Below are 15,684 nucleotides of genomic sequence, written 5' to 3'. Positions count from 1 at the left end.
CATCAGTGACAATCGAAGTATTAATTTCGGAACCTTTTAACATACTCCGGAGGTAAAGAAAACTATGTTCATTTTTTTTAATGAAAAATAGTTGGCATCATGTTCATAAAGTACATTTTCTCTCTCTAGAATTGGTATTAGAGCACTCAAAACAATTTTTACATCAAAAGACAACGAAAAAATATTTAAACTATTATCTTGGAAATATTATCATTGTCTAATGAAGAGGTTATAAAGCAATCCATATTACTAGCTAATTTGTGACACCTCAAGGGAACAGATAAACATTAATGAATTCACGTGGTTTTAATAAAATGAAAATATTTTTCGAAAAAATCTCCCGGTCAGCTCATCTGTGAGGAATCTAGTCAAGGGGCCGTCCATGTCCTCCGCGCAGGAATCCGCTGTACGATAGTTGCGGTACGTGGTGCGAAAGTCGCGCTACGACGCGGGGCTGTCGACCGAGGAGTCGTTCACCTGAGCGGCAGGTGCGAACAAGGGAGAGGAGGGGGCGATGGTTAGCGCCGCGCGCAAGCACGCCGGAATGAAGTGTCCGGCGAGTACACTTCCTCCTGCGCAAGTGAAGGTCGCGTATAACTGCCCACAGATGCTCGAGACGGCACCTAACAGCAGGACTATTCAATTGGCCGATTCCATTTCATTTGAACCAGTTACATGCAATGATTAGAGACCCGGAAATTTCGCGGATTATTCTGGCCTCAGGATAGAATTCAAAGTTATAGGTGTGCTCGACCCATGTTTACATTCCCATTGGTTGATTTCTTAGCGAGAACATTTTTATCCTTGTTATTTGACACTACCTGATTCGCTTACTTCTCTCCTAGCTGGGCATTATTGGCTCACGGTCGTAGAGGGGCGTGTCCAAACAACAGCTAGCCTATCATGAACACAGTGCGAGAGTGTGAAGGTTTGCATTCTTGCTTGCGACTAAATGAATCCGCGAAATTCCGGGTCTCTAGCAATGATTCGTAGAGACCTGAAAAATTCGCGGATATGATTTCGTGAAATGCTACAGTTCAAAATAAGTATACCTTAGTGCTGCTCCTGTCATTAGTTCACTGTTAATCTGGAGTAATGAGGGCCAATTAGAGACCCTCTCACTCATAGAAGTGTCGAATCACAGGCCACCCAGTCGAGACGACTCACAAGTCAACAGCCAATGAACAGTTGGCATTTGCCCGTGTGTGTAGAGGATAGTGGAGTCTATCCTGGAGGTCATTGAACCAGCGAATTTTTCCGGTCTCTAATGATTCGTTCATTTCGTTCTTTTAGTTCTGACCACCAACAACCGGATCCGCTAACACCTCTAGATTCCCAACTCGTTCACGCATCCCAGGCAGCTAGTCTTGTCACATGGCTGGTTATCACAATCTGGTCGGCTAGGACTGCTGAAATCCCAGATGTCCAGCTGTATAACGACTGCTATATATTAAAAAAAAAGTGCGTAAACACATTTCAAAGCTCCCACCGATAAATTTAGTATTAAAAAACATATAATATCCATGAATAATTGTAACGCGATACTTGTTGAGTCGCTAACCCCCACTCAACTACCTTTTTCTTTGATTAGTTATCCAGTGAACACGCAAGACACTGCGGATTACCGGTTACTCTTGACTCCCGATGTCACGAGTCATTTCACGAACGAATCACACCAGGAAGTTCTCGTCTTCTCTGCGTTTTATATTCTCCCGAATCGTGTCCAGCTTTCGAGTAATCGATCCTCCACAAGAACCTATCTTTATTTATTTATTTATTGCCTTATTTTAAGTGGCGAAGTTAAGGCGTACCGCCTTCTTACACTTAACCACATACATCTTTACTAACTAGGTACACAAACCAAAAAAATGTCACAAATACATTTAAATAAAAACTGAATTAACATATAAATACAAATATGAAAATAATAAAAAATAGCATATACTATACACATGAGCTACCTAAGTATAACGTAATATAGGCATACATGTTACATGGTCTCAGCTTCAAAATTTATTTCAACAAATTATAGGTTGCAGATTTTGCAGCATTCAAACATTTTTCATCGAAGTGTTGTTCGTAACACACGCCCTCTTGTGCAGATTTTACTTTTGGCAATGTTTCAAGCGATTTTTCCGACAATGACGATCTGAATTGGGTTTCTGTCTTCTTTACCTGGCTGAAGATCCTCTCACACTCGGCGTTACTATGAGGAATGGATAAAATACCTAGCATAAGTTCAGCTAACTTGTCATACTTCAAACTCCCATCTGTAGTCTTCATCTGTCCAATCAATGACCACTTAGAGTCAATTCTTTCCTGCTTCAATATTTCCTCAGGAATATTTTCTATTTGAAATGAAGAAAATTGTGACTCCAAATCATCAATTGCAGCATCTATATCATGTCCTTCCATTATAATAAAATTTGGAAATTTATAAACAAACTATCTTGCACTAGAGAATGATGCATGGCTTATGGTTTCAATGCACGCTATTTCTGCATGAGCTAGAAATGTACTTTTTAAAGGAAATTTGTGTACTATGTAGTCACATGCAGCCACATAATACTGCCTAATTTAACTGTAAAACAATTTGCCCTGTTCAACACTCAAGCCACCCACAATTTTGAATGCCGCACTACCAATAACCAAATCTTTATCCTATTTTTGATTATCATGAGTGTGATAATCAATCTCCAAAAGAGAAGTAGATGATTTTACTACATCAGCACACCCAAATTTTGACATCAAGTTTCGCAACCAACAGGTCGTAAAGTGTGTATTTCAGTTTCTGAATCTGAGGTTCTTGCGACTGTAGTGGTACATTGGTCTTGTCGAACATTGGCATTACATTTAAGAGAAACATGCAAAATGCCTTGTTTAAATCACTAGATAAAAACATGAATAGCGTTGGGATGACATAGGTCTACCTTTTTCTGCCCTTACCTGAGAAACTGATGTTTTCATTTTAGGTCTGTGTGTTAACTTGATTTTCTTTGAGCTGGTCACATTTATTTTAGAACTGCGCTTCTTTGAACTGTCAGGTTTAGAAGCTATTTTACTGGGAAAAGTGAACTTGGAAATTTTTTTTTAACATTTGAAGACACTGCATGGCTACTGTTTGTACTACTACTACTTTCTGTGTTTGTGGCACTGGACAAAACTGTGAGGTTACTTTGACTGCATGGTTGAGATGGAATTGAACATTCACCTATTTTTGAAACTAGTTTGGGGATTTTGTAGCTCTGAAGTGTGCTCCTGCTTTCATCTGCAAATTCAGGGCGATATTCTAACAAAAAGAACCAGTTAATGGCTGCCATTGTTCTACCAACATTTTCAAGCATTTTCCTAACGAAAGCCATCGTGTACACACATGTTTGAGGACTTTCTAGTGTCTACGTCATGCAGCACCTGAAATTCTTTTAGCTTTTCTTTCCTATTTACACTCTTTTCCAAGTAGTAAAATATATCAATCAAAATGTCATCCACTTTAGATGGAAGACAAGCAGCAGCTTTTTCAGCACATAAGTTTATCAAATGGCATGGACAACCAACAGCAATCAAATTTTCGATTTTACTTTTCATAACAGCAGCCACACCACTTTTATGACCCATCATCACTGGCGCATTGTCAGCTTTTAGCGCCACACAGTTTGAAAACGGGATATTGTTTTCTTTTAAGGTATCAAGTAAAATATTACCAATATTTATTCCTGTTGAGTCGCCTTTGAGAACTGCTACTGCCTAGAGCCTATTATGAATTTCGAGCTTGTCTTTACTGTGAAAAGTAACCACAATGGGGTAAAGTTTGCAATCACTTTCATTACTACCATCGGTTGCGATGGAAAATGGTGTATTACGTAACACAGCTACAAGTTTCTCATGCGAGCTTTGATCCATTTGTCCCAATATTTCTGCAGATTTGGTCCTTGCACAGCCGTATTTTTTGGCAATGTCACTATCGGGAAACAATTTTCTAAAATGCTGCCCTGCATGATCACTACACGACAGCGCTAAATTATGTTCAACTAAAAAATATTAAAAATAACATTCTGATCGTGTAACACTATTATCACGGTTTACAGCAAAATTTAGTTTTTTATTGGAAGCAATACACTTCACATGTCCGTTGTGTTTTTTTTTTGTAGCGACATGTTTCACAATGTCTCCTCTTCCACTATGCGAGATAGAAAAATCAGCACGGCACACGCTACAAAATGCGAAATTGCTCGAGTATTGATGGAAACTCGTTACTGTAAGCTTTCGTAAAACTTTTTTTTATCGCTGGCGCAGACATTCTAGTTAGTAATCAATGGTGTTTCGCGAAAAATCACTGCCTCAACTGATTACACACTATCCAGGTATCTTCGTCAATTTACGGCTTCTGACTTAAAACTGAACATGAACTCACGAGGCTTTGACAAAATATCCCAACTTCTTAAAGTCTACAACAAAAACACACTTCTTCCTACCACGTGAGATGTTCACCCTGTTCACAATAGAACACAGAACTAGGAAATTGGAATACAGCATAGTTTCCATGAAGATATAGTTATCTGGAACTAAAAAAAAAAAAAAAAAAAAAATCCTTAATAATGTTCGTAGGCTTTCACGGCCATTGTCTGAAGTAGCTTGGCTTCTGGGTTGTAGCCGCGTCCTTGGCGAATAATTCACCATTATTATTATTCGCCAAGGACGCGGCTACAACCCAGAAGCCCAGCTACTTAAAAATAATCCTCAGTTTATTTGAGGTACTTCTTTTTTCGTCATGCAATATAGTTTGAATTCTAAAATTGTACTACTATTGGTCCTTTTCCCTCTAAATATTTTTAAATAAATAAATTTAAATAGAGTTTATCATTCGTGTAGTGGACAAAATCAAGTCGGTGTCACCAGAGATAAGGACATTTTATCATAGCTTCACAGTGCATATAGTAGGCCTACTCCCTCCCTCTACGGCGCATTATTGGGGAAAAGACCTCCCAGCATGCCACAACTCCTGGATGCAATGTGTCCGAGGATGGGAACTTCAACCACAGAACCTCTCCAGCGACACTCGGCTGCGGTGGACGTACGCGTGGGTGCCGATACCGACAGAGGCGCGGAATTACACGACGAATAAGAACATAGCTGTTATTACATATATATATATATATATATATATAATGCATCCCTACTCTATTATCTTTGAAAGATTTGTGCAATGGGAGTGCATGACTTGATGTAAGCTTTTTTGGACATACGCATTGCTAATCACATGTATGTCTGTAGAAGAAAACTACAAAAAAACCCAAAAGACAAATAACACAAATTAAGCAAAAAATTGCTGTTGTCAACAGGATATAAATACCACATAATATTCCATAACAGGAATATGGTCAACAAACAAAGAAAAACAAAGAAAAATGGACAGATTTTGTGTTTTTTTTTCCGTTCTGTTAGTCCATTTTTCTTTGTTTGTTGACTATATACCTGTTATGGAATATTATGTGGTATTTATATCCTGTTGACAACAGCAATTTTTTGCTTAATTTGTGTTTTTGTCTTTTGGGTTTTTTGTAGTTTTCTTCTACACATACATGTGCTTAGCAATGGTGTATGTCCAAAAGCTTACATCAAGTCATCCCTACTCTATCTTAGATTTATCCAATATAGTGTGCCTCGTCCGCAAAAAAAGGGTTAGTTTCATTGGACACTTCACGAGCGTACACAGAATTTCATTTCGGAATTGGAAAAAAGGGAGGGAAATAACTACTTTTACCGCTGTTTGCGTTTATATTCTTTCCATTTGTTGGTGGGAATGATAGAGGGGAAAAAAAGGGGGGGGGGGCACAATATTAATCCCCTCTGCGTCTCACACACAGTCTGGCTCTGCCTATTGACTGCCTCGTTCACCCACCGGATAGGGGTCGTTACCACAACGCCGAAATACCATAACGCCGAAATGCCAAATTGACCACAACACCGACAGCTAGAAAACTGCTGTGTACCACAACGCCGAAATAACAACTGAATAAATTTGTGTGTGTTTCTTAAATGTACCTTAACGCCCAAATACCACAATCAAACATAACCTTACCTAACCTAGCCTAATATAGCCTAACCTAGTCTAGCCTAACCTAGTCTAGCCTAACCTAGTCTAACCTAACCTAGTCTAACCTAACCTAGTCTAACCTAACCTCGTCTAACCTAACCTTTGTGGCAGTCCTGCAATGACACTTTTCGGCGTTAGTGTATTTCGGCGTTGTGGTAATTCGGCGTTGTGGTACACAGCAGTTTTCTAGCTGTCGGCGTTGTGGTCAATTTGGCATTTCGGCGTTGTGGTGCGTCCCCGCCGGGGGCGGGGATAGCAGCCGCCGCATCCACAGCAGCGGCGGTAGGCGACGGTACCGCGCGCGACCTGCTTCGCGAAAGCGCAACTGACAAAAAAAAAACAAAAGACGCCGCTTTCCCGCCGCTCGAAGCGCGGTCTGGGATGACGGCGTTGCTCCAGGCAGCCCGAGGCACAGGGTCAGAGTCGGCGGAGCCGGGTCACAGTTCCGGGGGGGGGGGGGGGGGGGGGGGGGGGGGAGAGAGAATAACAACTCCGCGATCCGCAGCGGTATTCCTAGACTTCATCAGCTCCTATACTTGTTCATAACTCGTATAAGTAACCAGTACCTGTTCTCGGCGTCTTATTTATTTTTGTAAAATCTTTGGTTTTTTTCAGGGAAGACATCTTGAAAAGAAAAAAAGTTAATATAAATTTTAATTTAAATCGTTGAAGCCGTTTCCGAGTTATGAAAGTTGTACCTTTTTTTTATTCATAAAAATAAAAGTATTTGTTTGTATGTATTTATACGAGCAATTTAAAGTTTAATTGTTTTACGCAGTGATCGTAATAGGTAGAGTTTACCTACAACTCTACGTTTTTGACGACACGCGCCTTGCTGGATAGCACTGTTTATATCACGGAGGCATATGACATACAGTGCAAACCATAAAAAAAGAGTTTTAAATCAAAGAACTAGCACCCACAAAAATACCTAATCGTGTTTAGTGTTCTTGGAAATGCCTGTCGTCGGAAATGCATGAATGAGCTTGCCGTCCCGCGACATCCAGGTTGGACATGGGAGCACGTCAACCCCCCCCCCCCCCCCCCCCAAACTTTGCAAAGAATCCAGGCTGAACCCCGCCGGGAATAGTCCTCGCCCCCCCCCCCCCCTCCCCTTCAGAGGGGCCGTTTATTAATCACGTAAGGCCCTCCTCACACGGGGATACTGAAGTTGCTTAGATACCGCGAGACTCGGCGACCGAGCGACTCGTCATGTAGATAGGCATGGCGTCACTCAGACGGCGATACTGGAGTGGCGGAGACTGGAAGTCGTAAGCAACGTAAATCCCGGCGACTCAGCATGCTGGTCTCCACGCTACTCCAGTAGCCTACGCGGCGCGATACTGTATTGTAGCGAACAATGGGCGAGCAGGCGTTTAATATCAAATTTGTAAACGAAGTTGAGAAACACCCAGAACTCTATAACTACAAGTTGAAAGGGTATTCAAAAAAGGATGTGACTGACAAAGCATGGAATGATGTCGCAAAAGAAGTGCAACTCACAGGTAAGTTGACAATATCTTAAACAACAATAATTAGATATAAAATATCTATCATAATAAACTAACTTGTGAAAAACCAAAATGTATATGTAAACAGCATGTTTTATATTTAGTATCTCACAAATACATTATTAGTAAAAGAAATATAGTTTTTATACAATGGTTATTCGTCCTTCGAAGAAATACCTTATTCTAAAACGTTTGTAACGTATAAAAATTACTTTCTATTGATATCTTTTCTTGGTTCCCAAGGGAATTACGCATGGTTTTTACGAACTTCGATAAAACTTACCACATGTTCAAAGTTGTTGTCATACTCACAGTAACCTACAAAAACACATGAAATACTTTAATACCTAATTAGTTATTGTAACAGTATTTCCACTGCCATGGAACAGAAGCCCGGGGTGTTAGAAAATAGTTTGCCAAGTAATTCCGCACTTCATGAGCAGTAGACCGATCATGTAACGTTAGGTCTTCTAGTGGCTGTGGATTGATGTTGGGCGTTTCTGAGTTGCCAAATGGTTCACCAGCAAAATATTTAATACCTTCACTTTTCCGAATGAAGTTGTGAAGAATGCAGACAGATTTTATTACATCAACCACTCTTTCCGTAGTTCGGCAGCGAATAGCAGTGTTCAACACTTGGAACTTTTCTGCCATCATTCCGAAAGCGCACTCCACTGTTTTCCGTCCTCTGCTCAATCTGTAATTGAATATTCTTTTAACATCATCAAGTGTTCTCTGAGGGTAAGGACGCAGCAAATATTGTGACAATGGAAAGGCCTCATCTCCAACAAAGTAAAAAGGAAAGTCAATCTCATTGTCGTCATCTGGTAATCGTGAAGGCGGTGGTATGTCTAGTCCTCCATTTGCAATCCAGTGTTTGACAGCTGATGCGCGAAACACTCCTCCATCGCTGTTTCTACCTGCATAGCCAGTTTCAATAAGAGTGAAGAAACCATCTGCATCACTGCTAGCCAGCAGCACTATTGAGTGATACATTTTGTAATTAAAGTTACTTGAGCCAGTTCCAGGTAATTTTTCTATTCGAATATGCTTACCGTCCAATGAACCCAAGCAATTGGGTAAATTCCACAGTGAATAGAAACGCTGTGCTATCATTCTCCACTTTTCTTCTCCTGGGACAGGCATGTAGGACTCTTTCAACGATTCCCAAATTAATTTGGTAGTTTCTCGTATGATGTTGATAACTGTGCTTTCTCCTCTAGCAAAGTACATCGACAGCGATACAAATGTACCTCCTGTTGCCAAATACCTGCAACAAAGTTAAATTAAATTTTACTTCATAATACATTCCCCATGTACCATTTATATATTTTTTCTTCAAATAATAAACATATGTTGTATATATCTGGATTATACTTAATACTACTTCACTTTTGTATTTGTTTTTTGTTTACTGTAAATTAGTTAGGAATTCATCCATTGCAACGATTTATATTTATGTGAACAATGTTGTTTGTTTTCAGTTAACGAATGCAAAGAAAAATGGAAAAATCTCCGTTCAGTTTTTGTCCGTCACATAAAGCCACCTCCAAGTGGTTCAAGTTCCAAAAATAAGAAACCATATTATCTATCGGAGGCAATGAAATTTACCCTACCATTCATAAAAACGCTTGGTACACCATCGGGGAATTTGCCAGAAGTCATCAATGAACAAAACCTGGAACACAGTTCATCTGACCCAACACAAAATACGGAAGACGTTGCGGCTGAAGAGGAGGAATATATCTCAGATAACGCAATACTAACTACAACACCACAACTTTCCCTTCCTTCACCTATGCTGCCAAATACTGACTTCTCGCAAGAACATGCTCATCATTCCCAACAAATGACTCATGATCCCTTTTCCAACCCAAAAGATAATTTATCAAAGCGTAAAAAGCAAACAGTGACGGAAGTGGACAAGTCCTTTATGGAATACATGAATGCAAAGAAAAGGAAACTTGAATCGAATTCAAACGATGATAGGCAAGTAAAAAAGTCGTTTCTTCTAAGCCTTTTACCAGAAATCGAACCTTTGACAGATGCACAAATGAAATCATTCCGACGTAGGGTTCTGCAGCTTATTGATGACATCACGAATCCAAAAGACATGCACCAACACGTACCAGCTTACCAACAGACCCCAACTTACTCCTACAGTGTTTCCACGCATTCATCGTTGGCTACAGATAATGCTTCAATTTGTTCGTCGCCTGGAAATCAAACTATTCCACAGAAAGTACAAGATACTGAAACGCAACAGTATTTTGAAGTCATCCAAGAGACTTTACAATATGAGCAGGAACATAATGTGATGTGATGTTTTGTTGGGTGTGTAAACATATAACTTTGGTGTACGTGTTTTTATCTCTATTATGTTGTTTATTTTTGTGTTTACAGTCATGATTTGAATGTTTGTGTAATGGGTATTCTTTAAATAGTTTATATATATACATTTTTTCTTTTGCAGTACATTATTTGAATGTGTATTTCTTAGGTATATTTGAATTAAACATTGGAATGAATTTATGCATAAGATATGTTTATACTTTCACCTTTCAGTTGACTGGAATACTTGGGTATAAATAACTTTAGATTATTTAACCTGTTAACGTTAAAGTGCACATTCTTAAGATCCATACAACAGCCATTTTCCACAGATAAAATAAGTAATTGCGGCCTCAAGTTAAAATGCATACATTGTTTTTATTCGCCAAGCATCAGTATATACGTTAAAATACTTGGAAAGAAATAGATTTGTGTTGAAGGGAAACATTTAGAAGTGCCTTAACAAAAATTCGTAATAATTTGTATTTCTTAACTTACTTACCTCAAAGTTATCAGCAATCGTTCACCGGGGCTCACGCATTCCCTCATAGTGGTATCCCTATAATACATCGCAGGTGTAACAATTTCCGTTAACATTTGGTAAGTCTCCTTCGTCATTCTGTAGAAAGCGATGAATTTTGAGTCTGTCTCTTGCAATTCTTTGGCCGCGACAAATAATCTACAATTAATGTTCCTTTCTATATATGGATGAACCCACAATCTTTTCCTACTTCGTTTTCTATAATGTTGATAATATTGGATAACAATATCACTATCGTCACTGCTGTTATCACTGGACATTACATACAATATATAGGCACTTCACGGTTCCACAAGATACTCGGGCTGTACTCACGATGCATTTTTTCCTCCCAGTCTCTGATATTTTAGTAGCGTCGTGTGAAGATAACGGGCGACTAGAGTCACCCAGTCACACAGTTGCCTAGTCTCCAGGCTACCAGCGATCGTTTTGTAGGCAACTTCAGTATCCCCGTGTGAGGAGGGCCTAAGGGTCCTCAGAAGCAGGTAGGGGATTAAAAAAAATCTCTACATGACCCTAACTCGCTGGAGGAGGAGATGGTAAAAGCTATTCTAACGTACTATTTTACTACTAGTCGAAATTTTCCTGCACGTTCATTACGTTACGCTAAGCATTCTTCATTTGTAGTTTTTGACCGATTAGTTTCCTTACTTTGAGATTGCTTCAAATCTCACCTTTGATTATAAAACGCATTTTCCAAAATAAATAATTTTTTTTAAAATTAATTCTTTCATTTATATCAAAAAGTATTTTTTTTTTAAATGTAACTGAACAATTTTTAACGGCTTGAACTATTTAACTCTACGAGGGTGGTCCTAGAAATCTTATCGTGATCTTACACAGTTAGGAGGAGGAGGGTAAAAAAGAAGTTGCCAAAAATCGTCCTTACGTAATTACTGGACGGCCCCTGAGCAGCAGGCGTGCTGGCAGTGGGTCGCATGCAGCCAGGACCGCAGGGGGATCGATGCCCTGACCCCGAGGCGCAAAGGATCGAACCGACGGGAACGCCACTAGTAGGGAGTCCACACGAACAAGAAATAACATTTCCCTCACCGAAATTACAAACATTCTCTTGATTTTTGACGTGATGACGTCTTATAAATCGATGAACGCCGACTGCACGCACGAAAAAAGCATGACTCATTGTCACGTTCCGCCCGAGCCGAGCGTGCAAACGAGAGCGCGGAACAAGCGATAGAGAACCACGGTCGGCTTGTGACGCATCTTTCTCTCTTCCACTCCATCGGCCGATGCGTCCGAGTAGAAGAGAGACAGCGGCAGCACACAACAATGTTTTCTTATGACTTTATCACGTAAAATTATCGTCCGTAAACCGACTTTACAGACAAACTCCTCCCCCCCCCCTTTTTTTTTATTAATTCACCTATTTCGCAATAATTTTCTGATAGAAATAAAGATAATCCAATCACCGCCATCCCCTTGCCTGACATATTTCGAACAGAACCTTTGCATACGCCATTTTATAGTATTCATGACCATGCACTAAAATACCATCCGGAAAAAAAAAGAGTTTTTAACAGTCTGAGAAAATGCATACTGAAGCATGACATTTCCCCCTAAAATTAAAATCACGAAGATTTCATTTCTGGAAGGGAAAAAAAAGGTTGGGGGCAGTTTGTCCGCTGTTTGGTTTTAAACTTTTTTTTTTTTCCTTTCGCTGGTAGAAATGATAGTTTTTAAAGAATTTTATCATAGAATTTACCATGACTTTCCCTATATTTCAAGTGATCTGCCTGAACTTCCTCAATGCAGACACCCTGACCTGGAGAAGTGTTGGGGTCGAACTCGCGACCCTCGCCCTAAAGACCTCCTCCCATCCATGACGACCCCCCCCCCCCTTGCCTTCATCAACTCTCCGCACGAGTGTTCGATAACGAGCCACCTTCTGTTATCACTAACTGCTCCGAGATTTGGCGCCAAGATACTGTTAACTCAATCAAGCTATGGGTGAAGTTGGGGAAATATAAAAACGTTTCATCATGGCCACTCAAAACTATATCTGCGGTGTGTATAGAATGGGGTAATTTACACTCATCATTTTTACTGTGGCTTAAAAATTACACTGTAGTGTTTGAGGACCACAAAGAAAGAAAATCAGGGAGGAAAAATGTGTGTGGGGGGGAAGGGGGGTTGTTTGTGTTTACAGTTGAGTTTCGATATTTTTTTTAATTATTGGGTTTACCATTATTTGACTAAAATAACAAGTATATAGTTAATATAATTCATACGAAACCTTATTAAGTAATGCGAAAAGTACATACCACATTTACAATGGCCACGCTTAGGGGATTTTTTTTAATTGAGGGATTTTAAAAGTTGTAAATTAATTAATATAAAGGGGGCCCGATTAAATTATTTCCCCCAGGGCAGAGAAGTAGCCACGAGATGTCCGTGGGGTTCCATAACCCCCCCCCCCCCCCTTTTCCAGGATTGAAAAAAAAAATGTAAAAAGTCAATACATATTAGGAAAATTGCTATAAAGGTTACAACAAATTATTTTGGAAGTATTGATGTATTCATTAGTCGGCTACAATAACGTATTTCCTCCTCACTATAGCCCAACATGCCTAAGTAGTCTATATTCAATGCAAATTTGCACACGTGATTTTCTAAGTAAGTATCCATACAAACTTGACATGTGTGTTTCATGTATTTACTGACATTCTAAATTTAAGATTTGTTTGAACGAAATCACTAAACAATTTACTTAAGAACAAAGAATTAAAAACAGATAAATAAAAACAAAAATATTAAATTTTCAGTTTAATTTTCTTAATCCAAACCATTACATACTTACATTTCTAAGTGTAAACAGTGGAAATATTAGTGTTACAATATTTTTTTCTTAAAAATTCTGTTATAAAGAAAACTTAATAATAAAAAATGAAATAATGTTTATACTGGATCCTCCAATTATCAAAATCTTGGCCACTTGGTTTTGTTTTGCTCAATGGCACTGTGCAGAGAATTGTTTCTATTGTGACTTTTAACCAGGGTTGGCAGAATGGTTTAAACCAAGAGGTTTTTATGTAAAAAATAAATGTTTTTTTTTCAAATACAGTATTTTTAAATAGAATAAATAGAAGATCTAACTCCACTCTAATTACAACGAAAGTTTGGTCATTAACGAATCTTGTGATTTACAGAAAAAAAATTATATAGTAATCAAGATCTTATTTAAATTATCTGAACAAGTTGTAAATCATACCCAGCTAAATACTCCTCTAAAATTAAAAATTATGAAATAGTTGATTCCTAATCCGTGGGAAATTCTAGGCTGCACTGTAAATCCCCATTCTGTGAGAAACATCCATTCTGTGGAGAATCATCCTCCAGTAGGGTGAAATACTCTTTCTGTGGTTAAGTCCCAGTCAGATGTGCAGATTTGCTGGACTTCAGCTCTTCGATGTTGTAACTTTCCTGGTTTCAACATGAGTGGCAGAAAGTTGGATGTTGCGTGGCTTTCATTTGAACATGGTTAGAACCAAAATAACTAACGTAATAAAACAAATTGTCTAAATATGGTTCAAACAAAAAAAACAGGGTTTTCTTTGAAAAAAAAAAACTTTTTTTTTGTTGTTTTCTGAAAACCCGCTTTTAACACTTACGAAGTTTTTGGTGAGGCTATCTCATTAGTGCCATTGCAATCGGGTCGCGGCCACAAGACAAGCGAGACAATCCTAGCGAGCGAGGCGGCGCAGCGGTAAGACGTTGGACTAGCACAAGTCTTTCATTCTTTCTGATATATTAAAAAAAAAAAAAAATTAAACCTCTTACTTGAATAGTACTATAGGCTAGTGTTCATATTCATGTGTTAGGCTTTCATGCCTTATGCAGAGGTGCCCACCCTCCCTAAACACTATGCCCCCCCCCCCCCCCCGAAATTTTTTGTGCCATTTTCTCAATGATTTTATAATATTATACTTTTTTAGTATTATCTTTTGTCAAATTTTGCATTAATTAAAACTAATTTTCTAATAATAATAATTTTGGTCATATGCGTGTGTGCACTTATTGTCGAAGCGGGGATAGGGACCATCCTGAACCGACAGATGCCAAACTGCTTTTGTTGAGGAAAGTGCGGGGTTGCCAATTTGATATACAAGATCCCTTTCAATTATCAAAGCACCAGAAACGTATTTTCACATTAGAAGCTATAAGTATGTAAATGATATATATATTTTCTCGTCTTTTTTAATGACGCAGTCTGCGTCGTTACCCCCCCCTTGTGGGCACCCCTGCCTTATGCATCATTTTTCATTTAACAATTTTCTATCAGCTAATCAAGGACAACCTGTATGTACACACACACACACATAATGCGCGCTGAATTATAACGTAAATTAAATTTGTGCGGCCGTGAGAATAGGAAAGGAACCTACGCCACATGTTTGTTCTCCATGCTCATCCCATAACTCGTACATCATAACCATACATTATGCAACGAACGTGTAGGTAAGCCAGCCCGATTTAGTATAACGCTCTTTAATTATATCTTCAACATGTTTGTGATAGGCCTTCGTTTCTTAAACACTCAAGGACTATTAGGCTTGGCAGTTATCTTATCACCTAATCGTCCGTTATTTGTATGTCCATATCTGTACCACAAGATATGCCACTTTTTAAACAAATATTCTTCCTGAACTACATCATTAGAGCGAGGAACAAAAACCACCAGCAAAAGGACGTCGAAACAATGTTAATTTTACTTTAAACACCGACGATTATAAGCTATATAAGGGAAGTTAAATATTGTAAAGGCAGATTAGGTATTCTAAATTTGTGACGTGATAAAATGACCCTTACATTCGTAAGATTGAACTACTCTTGAACTAAGGCTTTCATAGCATGCCAAAAGTAAGATATAAAGATGGGTGTATCCCACAGAATAGGAATTAACTAATTAAAAATTTTAATTTTGGGGGAGTATTTAGCTGGGTATGATTTACAACTTATTCTGATAATTTAAATAATATGATCATAATAGTATGTAATTTATTTATTCCTGCAAATCACAAGAATCATTAATAACCAAACTTTTATTAGAGTAGAATTAGACCTTTTCATTAAAAAAAAAAAGATATTTTATTTAAGAATACCACTATTTAAAAAGAAAATGTGCTTTTTTAAAAAAAAAAACACTTGGTTTAAACCATGGTTTGAACTGTGTTTTAAAACTGTTGTTT

The 15,684-nt window shown here is 38.5% G+C and overlaps 2 protein-coding genes across 2 annotated transcripts in view; one reads left to right on the top strand and one right to left on the bottom strand.

Moving 5' to 3' along the window:
* LOC134528639 (cyclic AMP-dependent transcription factor ATF-6 alpha) overlaps positions 1-15,684 on the bottom strand; it is an 89,487-nt gene that overhangs the window by 63,825 nt on the left and 9,978 nt on the right. The gene's annotated exons all lie outside the window — the stretch shown is intronic.
* On the top strand, positions 7,245-10,938 carry LOC134532453 (uncharacterized). Its single transcript, XM_063368864.1, has 2 exons — positions 7,245-7,599; positions 9,090-10,938. The coding sequence occupies exons 1-2, from the start codon at positions 7,455-7,457 to the stop codon at positions 9,926-9,928; spliced, it is 984 nt and encodes a 327-aa protein (XP_063224934.1). The 5' UTR covers positions 7,245-7,454; the 3' UTR covers positions 9,929-10,938.

This window comes from Bacillus rossius, chromosome 1 (assembly GCF_032445375.1).
Source record: "Bacillus rossius redtenbacheri isolate Brsri chromosome 1, Brsri_v3, whole genome shotgun sequence".
Lineage (NCBI taxonomy): Eukaryota > Metazoa > Arthropoda > Insecta > Phasmatodea > Bacillidae > Bacillus > Bacillus rossius.
Note: the sequence above shows the minus strand (reverse complement) of the source record. Positions and strands in the feature narration are given on the sequence as shown.

Excerpts from the sequence above, each read along its gene's own strand:
- LOC134532453 (XM_063368864.1), top strand. The coding sequence starts at position 7,455 with ATGGGCGAGCAGGCGTTTAATATCAAATTTGTAAACGAAGTTGAGAAA. Across the intron at positions 7,600-9,089 it reads AAAAGAAGTGCAACTCACAG|TTAACGAATGCAAAGAAAAA; the intron begins GTAAGTTGACAA and ends GTTTGTTTTCAG.